The following is a 15,827-nucleotide window of genomic DNA, read 5'->3' as shown; positions in this document are numbered from 1 at the left end:
ATTTACCAAGAACAAATCATGCCAAACCACCATGATTTCCTTCTTTGTCAGGGTAACTGATTTGGTGGATAGGGGGAATATGGTGGACATAATATACCTGAACTTTAGCAAGGCTTTTGACACAATCCCACATGAAATTCTTATAAGTAAGCTGGAGAAATACGGGCTTGGTGGAACTACCATTAGGTGGATACATAATTGGTTAAACAACCACAAACAAAGAGAAGCTATTAATGGAATGATGTCAGATTGGAAGGAGGTCCCAAGTGGGGTTACACAGGGATCTGTTCTGGGTCTAGTGTTATTTAAAATCTTTATTAATAACCTGGATCATGGGTGGTGGGTGAACCACAGGTATTGGGAGGCTAGCCCCCATCCCATCCTGCCTCTCCCACCCCCGTTCCCCTACCGAAGCCCAGAGGCTCCCTCCCCCGCAGCCGCCAGCCCCTCACCCCCAGTCCCGGGCTGCCCAAGTGCTGGGTGGGTGGGCAGGTGGTGTGCGCCCCCCCAACCCTGGAGTGCCAGGTGGCGCAGCCCCAGCCACCCCAAGCACCACCCAGCCGGCTTCCCAGAAGAGGAGGCAGCCTGCCTGGGCTCGGGCAACTAGTGTCAAGCAGGAGGGGACCTTGGGGCGGAAAATGGGAGGAGTCAGGTGAGGCTGTTTGAGGGGGGCATAGCCTTCCCCAGCCTATGCTATGCATTGCCCATGACCTGGATGTTGGTATAGAGAGCACACTGATCAAATTTGCAGATGACACAAAGCTGCGCGGGGGAGTGCCAACACTTCAGAGGATAGAGCTAAAATTCAAAGAGATCTTGATAAATTGGAGAACTGGGCTATAGACAGTGAAATGAAATTCAGCAAAGACAAATGTGAGGTGCTACACTTAGGGAAGAAAAACCAAATGCACAAATACGGAATGGGGGATAACTGGCTTGGCAGCAGCACTGCTGAGAAGGATCTGGGAGTTGTGGTGGATCACAACCTCAACATGACTCAGCAATGTGCTGCTGTTGCAAAAAAAGCAAATGCAATTTTGGGTTGCATTAACAGAGGCAGAGCATGCAAGGCACGGGAGGTGATAGTACCCCTCTACGTGGCGCTGGTGAAGCCTCATGTGGCGTACTGTGTCCAATTTTGGTCACCATTGTATAAAATGAATGGAGAGACACTGGAAAAGATCCAGAGGGGAGCAACAAAGAAGATCAAAGGGTGGAATGCCAACCATATGAGCAAAGGCTGAAGCTACTGGATATGTTTCATTTGGAAAAGAGATGATTAGGAGGGGAATCATAGAATCATAGAATATCAGGGTTTGAAGAGCCCTCAGGAGGTCATCTAGTCCAACTCCCTGTTCAAAGCAGTACCAACCTCAACTAAATCATCCCAGCCAGGGCTTTGTCAAGCCTGACCTTAAAAACCACTAAGGATGGAGTTTCCACCACCTCCCCAGGTAACCCATTCCAGTGCTTCACCACCCTCCTAGTGAAATAGTGTTTCCTAATATCCAATCTAGACCACTCCCACTGCAACTTGAGACCATTGCTCCTTGTTCTGTCATCTGCCACCACTGAGAACAGCTGAGCTTCATCCTCTTTGGAACCCCCCTTCAGGTAGTGCAATCTTCAGATACTTGAAAGATTGCCGTAAAAAAGATGGAGCAAAGTTGTTCTTTCTTGCCACAGAGGGCAGGACAAGAGGCAATGGATTTAAACTACAGCAGGGCAGATATAGATTTAATCACAGGAAAAACGTCCTAACTGTAATAACAGTAGGACCATGGAACAGACTGCCCTGCGAGGTTGTGGAAGCTTCTTCACTGGAGGTTTTCAAAAGGAGGCGGGACAGCCATGTGCCTGGGATGGCTTAGACACAACAAATCCTGAATCTTGGCAGGCAGTTAGATTAGCTGACCCTTGCGGTCCCGTCTAACCCTATGGTTCTATGATTCTATCACACACATACACACACACACACACACACTCTCTCTCTCTCTCTTACACACAGAGGGCAGTTGGACTCACCCACAATTCTGCAGCCAAGTCTCAATCTTGCTGGAGGGGCTTCCTGTTGGAAATACAAAAGTCCATCAGATAAACCAGGGAGAACCCTTCCCCTCCCCCTTCCCAGCCCCACACTCCCAACTTGCACCTCTCTGTGCCAATAGCCCCATGACCTCCCCAGGACCAGTCCCAGAACAGCATGCTCATTGGGATGAGCAGGGTGGGTGCACCAGCCTGGGGATCTCAGTGGGTTTTCCTGGGAAGTGGGCCCTGCACTGGCTGGGAGCTTCACATCTCAGGCTGAGCACTGAGCCTCTTCCTCCTGTAGACAGAGGGTGCAGGTCCAAGGGGGAAGGTCCAGTCAAGGCCCTGGCCACTCTACAAGGAGAGGTCTCAGCCCCAGGAACAGGGGCAGGGGTTGGGACTGGGGGCTTTGGCGTCAGGAATGATCTGTTAGGGTCAGGGATGCAGCCACAGGGCTGGGCCCAAGGTCCAGAATGGGGTCATCAGGGTCAGTTGTAGGGTCATTTGATGGAAATTTTTTCCAGTTCCTGGAACTTTTTCAGGGATGTTTTTGCAGCTCTGAAAAGGGGATGGGGGGGGAGGGGGAGGGGAGGGGCAGGTGTTGTTCTGCCCAGTGCTCAGAGTGAACAAGAGCGGACACAGTCCCGCCGTGCACACCGGCCCCTTGGGAAGCACAGCACAGGAGTTAAAGGAAGAACCCATTCCCCCCCCCCCCCCCCCCCCAACACTCACCCCACCCCTGCCCACTTCCCCAGCTGCTCTCCCACCTTCGAAGAAGACATCGTCTAGATGTGGTGGCTGCAGCCCGGACACATCCCGCACGGCCACCGCTGCCTCCTCCTCCAGCACAGTGGTACGCCAGCACCGGCTCTGCCGGACCCACGCTCTGCGCTTCTCCCAGGATGAGGGGCTCAGCACTGATGCAGCCTCCATGGCTCGCAGGGCCACAGGACTTTCTGGGCAGAGCCAAGACCCTGAGAGAAACCAACAGTCAGTCACTGCATCCACGTCTGAGCTGAGCCACACCTCCTGTGGTCTCTGCTGACAGGGCACAGCCGGGGGTCGCCTTCTGCAGCTCACCAGGGGAGCAATGCCTCCCACGGGCTCCCAGGGCCCAGAACCTCTCCCCTTCCCAGAGCCCAGAACTGCTCCCATTCCCAGCACCCAGAACTGCTTCCATTCCCAGTGCCCAGAATCTCTCCCATTCCCCAGCACCCGGAATCTTTCCCATTCCCAGCGCCTGCAACTGCTCCTGTTCCCAGTGCCTGGAATCTCTCCCGTTCCCAGTGCCCAGAATCTCTCCCATTCCTAGCACCCGCAACCGCTCCTGTTCCCAGTTCCCAGAACCTTTCCTGTTCCCAGTGCCCGCAACCGCTCCCAGTCCCAGCTCCCAGAATCTCTCCTGTTCCCCAGCACCCAGAACTGCTCCCGTTCTGAACTCCCAGAACCTCTCCCATTCCCCAGCACCTGGAACCTTTCCCATTCCCAGCCCCTGCAACTGCTCCTGTTCCCAGCTCCCAGAACCTCTCCCGTTCCGAGCGCCCGGAACGTCTCCCGTTCCCAGCACCCAGAATCTCTCCCATTCCCAGTGCCTGCAACCACTCCCAGTCCCAGCTCCTGGAATCTCTCCCATTCCCAGTGTGGCATTACGCCCCATATTCTTCATAGTAATATTATTATGATATGATTATGGCATAACTATGATGTATTTTATGCAAGATGGGTCATGTAAGATATCATTGGAAAGGTTATGATTTACCGAATATGATTACCCTTTTTGTATGCATGTATCATTTTGGTATCTGAAGTTAGGACTATTGTGTATGTATCTATTACAAATGTGTGTACACCTTGGAAATGCTCACTAGGCAGAATGCAACGAGCCTAGATGGCTGGCTGGGAAGGACCATTAGGAAGAACAATAGGTCTTTAGAAGATGCTACTCTTCCACCAGGGAGCCTTCCCGAGGATGCTACAAACAGCCTCTGACACATGGCTGCTATGGCCCTACAGAGACATGTGACCAAGTTGCCTGGTACTGGATTCCATCATAGAATACCAGTGTTTTTCCACTGAAAGGCATGGGAACTAAAGTTGGAGATGAAAGGTTCCCGCCATATGCAAAAGCTATTTAAGGCAGCAGAGTGACATCATCGTGGTTCTTCATGGACTTCCTGCCCAAAGGAGACTCTTGGAAACATCTGAGGAACAGGGACTGAACTGGGGGAGAAGGGCTGAACCCAGGCTAGAGGAATTTCTAGCCTGTGAAAGAAATACCTGGGGGTTTAAGATGCAAGCAGGTGCAGCTTTCCCTCAAGAATCTCTGCAAACTGCCTAAACTAACAATTAGGGTGAGAATTTGGTATTCATATCCAATTTCTTTAGTATATTAAGCTTAGATTGCATTTTTGCTTTATTTGCTAGGTGATCTGCTTTGATCTGTGGGCTTGTCACGGAGTGTGGGGGAGTCCAGGCCCTGCACCCCTCTTCCTGGGATCCACTGAGACTCTCAGCCAGCCAGTAAAACAGAAGGTTTATTGGACAACAGGAACAGTCCCAAACAGAGCTTGTGGGTACAACCAGGACCCCTCAATCACGTCCTTCTGGGGGAGCAGGGAGCTTAGACCCCAGCCCTGGGGTTCCCTGTGTTCCTCCACCCAGCCCCAAACTGAAAAACTAAACCCACCCAGCAGGTTCCCTGCTGCAGCCTCTGTTCACATTCCTGGGCAGAGGTGTCACCTCCCCCTCCCCCTCCTGGCTCAGGTGACAGGCTCTCAGGTCTCCCATCCCCAGGGCACATTCCCAGGTCAACACTCCCCCCTCCCTGCTGAGTCACATCGTCACATCTCTCCCCCCTTCGAGACTGAACTGAGCGGGGTCACGCTGACCAGTGACCTGGGGAAGTTCGGGGCCCCCTCTCCGGGACAGCGCATCCGCTATCAGGTTGGCACTTCCCTTCACGTGGACCACGTCCATGTCGTAATCCTGCAGGAGCAGGCTCCATCTCAGGAGCTTGGCGTTGGCTCCTTTCATCTGGTGCAGCCAGGTCAGGGGAGAGTGGTCGGTGTAGACAGTGAAGTGTCGCCCGAAGAGATAGGGCTCTAGTTTCTTGAGGGCCCACACCATGGCCAGGCACTCCTTCTCGATGGCCGCGTAGTGTTGCTCCCGGGGTAGCAACTTCTTGCTCAGGTACACGATGGGGTGTCTCTCCCCCTTTTCATCCTCCTGCATTAAGACCGCCCCCAGTCCCGTGTCTGAGGCGTCGGTGAACACCACAAAGGGCTTGTCAAAGTCTGGGTTTGCCAGAACTGGGCCACTGACCAGAGCCTTCTTCAGCGCCCGGAAAGCCACCTGGCACTGTTCGGTCCAGACCACCTTCTCTGGCTTCCCCTTCTTGCATAGCTCCGTGATGGGGGTGGCGATGGCGCTAAAGTGGGGCACAAATCTTCGGTAGTATCCTGCCATCCCAATAAAGGCTTGGACCTGCTTTTTGGTGTGGGGAGCGGGCCAGTCTCTGATCACCTCCACCTTGGCTGGTTCCGGCTTTAGGCGGCCGCTCCCCACCCGATGGCCCAGGTAAGATACTTCCGCCATCCCCACCTTGCACTTCTCCGCTTTTACAGTCAGCCCAGCCCCCTGGAGTCGGTCCAGCACTTGTCTAACCTGGGACACGTGGTCCTCCCAGGTCTGGCTAAAGACACAGATGTCATCAATATACGCCACGGCAAAACTCTCCATCCCCCTCAGGAGCTGGTCCACTAGGCGCTGGAAGGTGGCCGGCGCTCCCTTGAGGCCGAAAGGCAGGGTCAGGAACTCATAGAGCCCCAGAGGGGTGATAAAGGCCGATTTCAGTCGGGCATCTGCATCCAGCGGCACTTGCCAGTAGCCCTTTGTAAGGTCCATGGTGGTGAGGTACCGAGCTCCTCCCAGCTTGTCTAGGAGCTCGTCCGGCCTGGGCATGGGGTAGGCATCAGATACAGTGATGGCATTGAGCTTCCGATAGTCCACACAGAACCGGACCGACCCGTCCTTTTTGGGGACCAGCACCACCGGCGAGGCCCAAGGGCTGGCAGATGGCTGGATCACCCCCAAAGCCAGCATGTCCCGGACCTCTCTTTCCAGGTCCTGAGCAGTTTTCCCTGTGACTCGGAAGGGGGAGCATCTTATCGGCGGGTGTGACCCTGTCTGCACCCGGTGGACAGTCAGATTAGTGCGTCCAGGCTGGTTGGAAAACAGCTGTCGGTACGGATGCAGCACCTCCCTGACCTCAGCTTGCTGGGCAGGGGTTAGCTGATCCGAGAGGGGAATTGTTTCCAGGGGGAAACCAGCTCTGGTCCCAGGGAATAGATCTACTAAAGGGTCATCTCCCTGCTCTTCCCACTGTCCACACACGGCCAACACCACATTCCCCCTGGCATAATATGGCTTCATCATATTCACATGGTACACCCGGCGGTGGTGCGCCCGGTTTGACAGCTCCACCACATAGTTTACCTCATTGAGCTGCTTGACGACCTTGAAAGGGCCCTCCCAGGCGGCCTGTAGTTTGTTCTTTCTCACTGGGATGAGAACCATCACCTGATCCCCGGTGGCGTAGGCACGGGCCCGTGCCGTGCGGTCATACCAGACCTTCTGCTTCCTCTGGGCTCTGGCCAGATTCTCCCTGGCCAGGCCCATGAGTTCAGCCAGTCTCTCTCGGAAGATCAGGACATACTCCACCACTGACTCTCCATCGGGAGTGACCTTCCCCTCCCACTCGTCTCTCATCAGGTCCAGGGGGCCCCTCACCCTCCTGCCATATAACAGTTCGAAAGGCGAAAATCCGGTAGACTCCTGGGGCACCTCCCTGTACGCGAACAGCAGGTGAGGTAAGTACTTGTCCCAGTCCTGCGGGTGCTGATTCATAAAGGTTCTCAGCATCATCTTTAGCGTCCCGTTAAACCTCTCCACCAGCCCATTGGACTGGGGGTGATACGCTGAGGCCCAGTCGTGCCGGACCCCACATTTCTCCCACAAGCACCGGAGCAGGGCCGACATGAAGTTGGAGCCTTGGTCTGTTAAGACTTCCTTGGGGAACCCCACTCGGCTGAAAATGGTCAGGAGCGCATCGGCCACGGTGTCTGCTTCAATGGAAGCTAAGGGCACTGCCTCGGGGTAGCGGGTGGCAAAATCTACCACCACCAGAATGTATTTCTTCCCCGACCGGGTCGTCTTGCTGAGAGGCCCCACGATGTCCATGGCCACCTTCTGGAAAGGCTCCTCTATGATGGGCAAAGGTCTCAAAGCCGCTTTCCCCTTGTCCCGGGCCTTCCCCACCCTCTGACAGGGGTCACAGGATCGGCAATACTGCCGGACCGTGGTAAAGACCCCGGGCCAGTAAAAGTTCTGTAGCAACCTCTGCCGGGTGCGCCGGATTCCCTGGTGCCCTGCGAGGGGGATGTCATGGGCCAGGTACAGGAGCTTGCGGCGATACTTCTGGGGGACCACCAGCTGCCTCCTGATCCCACAGGACTCCACTTCCCTTGTGGGAGCCCATTCTCGGTACAGGAACCCCTTCTCCCACAGGAACCTCTCCTGGCAGCCTCTCCTCATGGTCCGTACCACCCTGAGGTCGGCCAGGTCCCTGAGCTTCCGCAAGGAGGGATCTTTCCTCAACTCGGCCTGGAACTCAGCAGCTGGGGCAGGGACGGGGCCCGGTTCCCTCTCGCTGGCCAGGTCTAAGGCCTCCGCCTCTCTAAGCCGTGCCCCTCGGCCCTCCCTCCCCACCAGGGTAGGGTCCTGCGCCTCCGGTGTGATACCCTCCCCGAGGTCAGGGCGCAGTGCCCCTCGCCGGCTCTGGCTACGCGTCACAACCAGGGCGGCCTGGGGCTTGCTTGGCCAGTCCTCTAGGTCTCCCCCCATCAAAACTTCAGTGGGCAAATGGTGGTGTACCCCCACATCCTTGGGGCCCTCCTTGGCCCCCCATTTCAGGTGTACCCTTGCCACGGGCACCTTAAATGGGGTCCCGCCCACCCCTGTCAGGGTCAGATAGGTGTTGGGCACCACCCGATCTGGGGCCACCACCTCGGGCCGGGCCAGCGTCACCTCCGCGCCCGTATCCCAGTATCCATTGACCTTCCTCCCATCCACCTCCAGGGGAACAAGGCACTCTCTCCGGAGGGACAGCCCCGCGCCCACCCTGTAAACTGAGCACCCTGAGTCCAGAGCCTCCAGCCCTCTGGTGGAGCTGGCCTGGGGTACTCTTCCCTCCGGGGCAGGTGGTAAACTGGTAGGCCCCCTTTCCTGGGTCGTCTGCCCCTCGTCCAGCTGGGTCCCTACCCAGTTAACCCTGGGTAGGTTGGGTCTGCTCAGTCTGTCCCTGAGCCCGGGGCACTGGGACCGTACGTGGCCTCTCTGGCCACAGTGATAGCAGCTCAGGTCACGTTGGTCCCCTCGAGCAGGTCGGAGGGGCCCGACGCCAGGCGTTCCCCTTGGGAGGGGGTTCTCCCTATTTCCCCGCTGGGAGGCCCCCTGGTGACTCTCTCTCTGCATCGGGGGGGGCCTGTTCTTTTGGGGCTCCTCCCGGCTACCCCCTGACCGACTGTTCACAAACTCGTCGGCCAGCTGCCCTGCGTGCTGGGGGTTCTCGAGCTTTTTGTCCACCAGCCACAGCCTCAGGTCGGACGGGCACTGATCATACAGTTGCTCCAGTACGATTAGGTCCAGCAGGTCCTCTTTAGCTTGGGCCCCAGCTGTCCACTTGCGGGCATACCCCTGCATCCGGTTGGCCAGTTGTAGGTAGGTGACCTCAGGCGTTTTACGCTGACTCCGGAACCTTCTCCGGTACATCTCGGGGGTCAACCCAAACTCACGGAGCAGGGCCTGCTTGAACAGTTCATAGTCCCCTGCCTCCGCCCCTGTCATTCGGCTGTACACCTCCACGGCTTTGGGGTCCAGTAAGGGGGTGAGAAACTGGAGCCTGTCTGCAGGGTCAACCCTGTGCAGCTCACAGGCATTCTCAAAGGCCGTCAGGAAGCTATCCATGTCCTCCCCCTCCTTCCTCTGAGCCAGGAAGCACTTATCAAAGTTCCTTGCCGTCTTGGGTCCCCCCGCACTCACCGCAGCCGGGGCCCCACTGCTCCTCAGCCTGGCCAGCTCCAGTTCATGCTGTCTTTGTTTCTCCTTCTCCTGACGCTCCCTCTCCTTCTCCTCCTGCTCATGTTGACGTTGTTTCTCCTTCTCCTCCTGCTCATGTTGACGTTGTTTCTCCTTCTCCTCCTGCTCATGTTGACGTTGTTTCTCCTCATGTTGACGTTGTTTTTCATGATCCTCCAGCTCCCTCATTTTCATCTCCCTCTCCCATTCCAGCCGCCTCCGCTCCAGGGATGGGGAGCTCCGCCGGGAGGATCCCCTGCTGGGTGCCGGGGTCAGGGTGCCCTCGGTATTCGCTGGGCTTCCCCCAACCCCTCCCCCGGACATAGGTAGGAAGGGTCTCGGGATGTCCTCAGCAGCAGTCTGACCCCTCCCAGCCCGGTCAGGCCCCAGGGCCCACGCTGCGTCCCCCGGGCAGCTTCCCTCAGGGACAGGGATCGGGTCATCCAAGCGATCCCTCTCCTCCAGCTGGGCAATCAGCTGTTCCTTGGTGGACCTCCCGATGCGCAGCCCCCTCTGCCTGCACAGCTCCACCAGGTCGCTCTTCAGGCGTTTAGCGTACATCTCCCTGCTGGCCACTCGCAGGCTGGGCAGCTTCCCACGGTTTCCAGGAAAAGCCCCTCGTGTGCCCGTCCTTCTTGAGGTCACCGACTCTTTGCCAGGGTCGAGCTGCAGACTCCTCCGCCCCTGGGACCGCTCGCTGCAATCCCCTGGGGGACCCTGTTACTGCAAAAGTCTTTCTCTCTGGTCACACATTCCCAGGGGTTAACCGCCCCCCGAAACCGTCTCTCTCTGAATCTTCAGCACGCCTGGTCCCCGTCAATTCCCCTTCGTTTTACTGCTCCCCAGTCACTTACTGCAGGAAGCGCCGTTCACGGGGTGCAGTATATCCCACCGCTGCCACCAGTTGTCACGGAGTGTGGGGGAGTCCAGGCCCTGCACCCCTCTTCCTGGGATCCACTGAGACTCTCAGCCAGCCAGTAAAACAGAAGGTTTATTGGACAACAGGAACAGTCCCAAACAGAGCTTGTGGGTACAACCAGGACCCCTCAATCACGTCCTTCTGGGGGAGCAGGGAGCTTAGACCCCAGCCCTGGGGTTCCCTGTGTTCCTCCACCCAGCCCCAAACTGAAAAACTAAACCCACCCAGCAGGTTCCCTGCTGCAGCCTCTGTTCACATTCCTGGGCAGAGGTGTCACCTCCCCCTCCCCCTCCTGGCTCAGGTGACAGGCTCTCAGGTCTCCCATCCCCAGGGCACATTCCCAGGTCAACACTCCCCCCTCCCTGCTGAGTCACATCGTCACAGGGCTATCCCTTATAATTGCTTAAAATCTATCTTTTGTAGTTAATAAATTCATTTTTGCTTTGTCTAAAACCAGTGTGTGTGCAAGTCATTACTTGGGGCAGAAAGCTGTGTATATCCCTCTCCACACTGAGGGAGGGGGCGAATTTTATGAGCTTACGCTGTACAGTTCCCTGTGCAGCGCAAGATGGTATAACTTTGGGTTTACCCTTCAAAGCGGGGTGTGCACTTGAGTGACTGGGCAGTTCCTTAGCTGAGCCTTCCCACGCCAAGCTGATCTCAGCATCTGTGTGTACCTGCAGCTGAGTGTGTCCCTACCTGTATGTGTGCTGGAGGGGGCTTGAGGACCTGTCACGGCAGTACAGTGTAAAGGGAGCCCAGGCTGGTGGGTCAGGAGGGCTCAGTGGTACCCCAGTTCCAAGTGGCACCCCAGGGAGAACCGGTCACACTCAGCACCTGGAACCTCTCCCATTCCCAAAACCCGGAACCTCTCCCATTCCCAAAACCCGGAACCGCTCCGGTTCCCAGTACCTGGAACCGCTCCCATTCCCAGCACTTGGAACCTCTCCCATTGCCCAGTGCCCAGAACCACTCCCGTTCCCAGCACCTGGAACCACTCCCATTCCTAGTGCCCAGAACGGAGAAAGTTAAGAGTGAGTTGTTCAGAGTCTGTAAGTACCTAAATGGGGAACAAATATTTCCGAATGGGCTCTTCTATCTAGCAATGAAAGGTCTATAAGGTGGATAGACCTTTAAGGTGGATAAAGGTCTATAGGGTGGAAAGGTCTATAAGGTGGATAGAAAGCTGGCTAGATTGTCGGGCTCGACAGGTAGTGATCAACGGCTCAATGTCTAGCTGGCAGCCGGTATCAAGCGGCATGCCCCAGAGGTCGGTCCTGGGACCAGTTTTGTTCAACATCTTTATCAATGATCTGGATGACGGGATGAATTGCACTCTTAGCAAGTTCGCAGATGACACTAAACTGGGTGGAGAGGTAGATACGCTGGAGGGTAGGGTTAGGGTCCAGAGTGACCTAGACAAATTGGAGGATTGGGCCAAAAGAAATCTGATGAGGTTCAACAAAGACAAATGCAGAGTCTGATGAGGTTCAACAAAGACAAATGCAGAGCACTTAGGACGGAAGAATCCCATGCACTGCTACAGGCTGGGGACCGACTGGCTAAGCAGCAGTTCTGTAGAAAAGGACCTGCGGATTACAGTGGACGAGAAGCTGGATATAAGTCAGCTATGTGCCCTTGTTGCCAAGAAGGATAACGGCATATTGGGCTGTATTAGTAGGATCATTGCCAGCAGATTGAGGGAAGTGATTATTCCCCTCTATTTGGCACTGGTGAGGTCACACCTGGAGTACTGTGTCCAGTTTTGTTCCCCACACTGCAGAAAGGATGTGGACAAATTGGAGCGAGTCCAGCGGAGGGCAATTAAAATGATTAGGGGGCTGGGGCACTTGACTTACAAGGAGAGGCTGAGGGAACTGGGGTTATTTAGTCTGCAGAAGAGAAGAGTGAGGGGGGATTTGATAGCAGCCTTCAATTACCTGAAGGGGAATTCCAAAGAGGATGGAGCTCGGCTGTTCTCAGTAGTGGCAGATGACAAAACAGGAAGCAATGGTCTCAAGTTGCCGTGGGAGAGGTCTAGGTTGGATATTAAGAAACACTATTTCACTAGGAGAGTGGTGAAGCACTGGAATGGGTTACCTAGGGAGGTGGTGGAATCTCCATCCTTAGACGTTTTCAAGGCCCATCTTGACAAAGCCCTGGCTGGGATGATTTAGTTGGGGATTAGGTTCTGCTTTGAGCAGGGGGTTGGACTAGATGACCTCCTGAGGTCCCTTCCAACCCGGAGATTCTATGATTCTGTGATTCTAACATGATCCAGTGCTGAAAGTTGAAGCTAAACAAATTCAGACTGGGAATAAGAGTAATTAACCATTGGAACAGTTTACCAAGGGCTATGGTAGATTCTCCCTCACTAGCAACTTTCAACCTGATTTATCTTATGCTCTAGTTCAAACAGGAACTTTCAATTATTCTATTTGGGGCAGGTCTCTGGCCTATGTGACACAGGAAGTCTGACTCAATGATCACAGTGGGCCCTTCTGACCTTGGAATCTATGATTGTATGAATTGCTGCCCTTCCCAGCACCCAGCATGATCCCCAGGGTGTGTCTATATGGGAAGAGGGACATGTTCTGAACTCGAATTAGCCAGCACAGGACACCTAGCAGTGAAGACAGGGCAACTTGGCTTTCACTCAGGTGAGGCACGTTTGCCAGGGGATCTTTTTTTAAGCTTTTGTTCATTTCTTCATGGGCTCTGTGGGCTCCTTCCCCCTCACCCCCAGCTTATGCCATCTGTGAGCGGGTGGGTGGGATGAGCCCTGATTTTGACATGTCAGAAATTCCAGGAAATTGGGGCCCTGGCATGCAGTTCTGCTGTGCAGCCAGATTGCTGGGGTTACTGTCAGGCACCGTGGCCTGGCAGCACAAACCACATTGTCTGGGGCAATGCAGATCAGAGTCCTGGGTGCTGCACAAGAGAGCAGGGCCCAGGCTGTCTGCAGTGAGCGGATCCAGCTCCGGGACAAGTGAAGAACCGAGAGTCTGGCTGGCGAGGAAACACTGAGGAACCTTCCCTTCCCTGAGCTCTTCCCAGCAACAATGACCAGATTCCCATCACTGACCCCCCAGCCCAGCACATAGGCTCCGAGCAGTTCCATCAGCAATGGTCCTGCTGGCAGCTCCAGCTCCCACTCTCACCAACAGAGCTAAGGCGGGGGAACCCTACGCTGAGATAGCAGGGCTGTGGGTCAGGACTGAGGGGCATTGACAGAGCCTGTGTGTGGGGACCCTGGAGCTGGAGCACTGAGCAATCTGAGGGTCACATTCTATTGCCATGGCCCAACCCGGGTAGTTGGGCTGGACATTGGGGAGGTGCCACCCCAGGCTGCAGAGATCCCAGAGGTGCTATTACAGCCTATATTGTGCCCAGTCCAGGGTAGAAAAAGGGAAGGTGTGAACCCTCAGCCCCTCCCTGCTCCACCCCCCTGCCCAGCACCCTGCCCCCGTGTGCTGCTCCACAGGGAGTCCACACAGAACGGGGCACCGTTCCATGCAGAGGGTACACTCCCTACCCCTCATCCCTCCGCTGCCACAGGCTGTCCTCGCCCTGGCTGGTTTTCCAGCCAGCGACCCGCCATGCAGAACATACCCCTGTGAAGGGGAATGATCTGTTAGGATCTGACAGAAATTCCAGGACATTGGGGCCTGCCCAGGCATGCGGTTCTGCTGTGCAGCCAGATAGCTGGGGTACTGGCAGGCAGCACCCCAGCCTGGCCAGCAGCAGCACTGTGGCCTGGTAGGCAAAGCACAGGCCACCGCTCCTCTGCGCAATGCAGCTCAGAGTCCTGGGTGCTGCACAGGAAAGCAGGGCCCAGGCTGGCTGCAGCAAGCGGATCCAGCTCCAGGACAAATGAAGAATAAATGGTCAGTTTTCAGACTGGAGAGAGGTAAATAGTGGTGTCCCCCAGGGATCTGTAGTGGGACCCGTGCTGTTCAACACACTCATCAATGATCTGGGAAAAGGGGTAAATGGTGAAGTGGCAAAATTTGCAGATGATACAAAACTGTCCAAAGCTTACTGGGAAGAGCTACAAGGGGATCTCGCTAAACTGGGTGACTGGGCAGCAAAATGGCAGATCAAATTCAATGTTGATAAATGCAAAGTAATGAACATTGGAAAACATAATCCCAACGATACATATAAAATGATGGGTCTAAATTGGCTGTTGCCACTCAAGAAAGAGATCTTGGAGTCATTGTGGATGCTTCTCTGAAAACATCCACTTAATGTGCAGTGGCAGCCAACAAAGTGAACAGAATGTTAGGAAGTATTAGGAAAGGGACAGATAATAAGACAGTAAATATCATAATGCCACCATATAAATCCATGGTACCCCCACATCTTGAATAGTGTGTGCAGTTCTGCTCATCCCATCTTTAAAAAGCTATATTAGACATGGAAAAGGTCCTGAGGAGGGCATCAAAAATGATTAGGGGTCTGGAACAGCTTCCGTATGAGGAGAAATTAAAAAGTCTGGGACTGTTCAACTCAGAAAAGACACAAGTACGGGAGGATGTGACAGAGGTCTATAAGATCACGAATGGCATGGAGAAAGTGACTAGGAAAGTGTTATTTACCTCTTCACATAGCATGATAACCAGGGTCACCCAATGAAATTACTAATCAGCAAATTTAAAACAAACATAAGGAAATATTTCTCCACACAACATACAGTCAACCTGTGGAACTCATTGCCAGGGGATGTTCTGAAGGCCAACAGTATAACTGGGTTCAAAAAAGAAAGCGATACGGTCATGGAGGATAGATCCATCAATGGCTGTTAGCCAAGATGGTCAGGGGTGCTACTCATGCTCTGGGTAGCCTTAAACCTCTGAGATAATTGCCCTATTCTTTTATTCCTTCTGAAGCATCTGGCACCAGCCACTGTCAGAAGACAGGATACTGGGCTAGATGGACCATTGGTCCTACCCAGTATGGCCGTTCTTATGTTTTTATGTCCTACCCACAGTGGCTACCACATGTCCTCCCCACACATATACACAAGGGCAGAGGGGGGTGTGACCTGTGATAATCCCACCCAACCACTGAGTGGAAAATTGCGGCCCCCTCCTGCAGATGGAAACTCCTGCAGCATGACAGCTGGGCAGGCACCAGGTGTCCAGGCAAGGGAGGCGAGCGACTCACCCTCCATCAGCTTAGCTCAGGGATTCCTGCATCACCAGCATCTACCGAAACCACCGCCCACTCCCTGCAGCCGTGAGGATATCATAGACGCCGCATAGCTAAATCACGTGAACAACAGCCCTGGGGCCCATGGCCTCCCCTTCCAGGCCATCCGTCTTGTGCTGGCCCAGACCAGGAGTCATGAGCGTCTGAGAGTGGCTCAGGGCCTATGTAAGACAAGCTGGGAGGGTCTCAACCCAGTTCCCTGAGTTGCCTTCTCTGCTAGGCTGGTGTGAGGCACCCGGCCAGGAGCCAGAGGGGGAGCTCTCTTCACCGTCCCCCTGCTGAGGGCAAACAGATCTCAGCCCTGCGGCGGAGCAAGCCGTGCGCGGAGAGACATTCACCGACAAACTGGAAGCAGCAACCCCCCCGTACGTCCATGGTCCACATGGGAGAATTACCAGGGCCAGTCAGTCAGAGAGACAGAGTTCACTGTACCATCAGGGCCAGTGCCCCCACCCCACCCCACTGAATGTGTGGCCATGTCCCAATCACAGCCAAGGGGCCGCTCAGGGCAGCGCTTGGGCCCCAGCGTGCC

The 15,827-nt window shown here is 55.1% G+C and overlaps 1 protein-coding gene across 2 annotated transcripts in view; it reads right to left on the bottom strand.

Moving 5' to 3' along the window:
• Positions 1-15,827, bottom strand: part of TESPA1 (thymocyte expressed, positive selection associated 1) — a 47,068-nt gene that overhangs the window by 10,970 nt on the left and 20,271 nt on the right. For both annotated transcript variants that reach the window (XM_073318677.1, XM_073318679.1), the window contains exons 3-4: positions 2,796-3,002; positions 2,026-2,068 (exon numbers count right to left, since the gene is read on the bottom strand). In XM_073318677.1, the coding sequence (XP_073174778.1) occupies positions 2,026-2,068; positions 2,796-2,961 (209 nt within the window). In that variant the 5' untranslated portion in view covers positions 2,962-3,002. The remainder of the gene's footprint in view (positions 1-2,025; positions 2,069-2,795; positions 3,003-15,827) is intronic.

Source organism: Lepidochelys kempii, chromosome 20 (genome assembly GCF_965140265.1).
Source record: "Lepidochelys kempii isolate rLepKem1 chromosome 20, rLepKem1.hap2, whole genome shotgun sequence".
In the NCBI taxonomy this organism is placed as follows: domain Eukaryota; kingdom Metazoa; phylum Chordata; order Testudines; family Cheloniidae; genus Lepidochelys; species Lepidochelys kempii.
The sequence above is the reverse complement of the archived record's forward strand: the minus strand, read 5'-3'. Positions and strand labels throughout refer to the sequence as shown.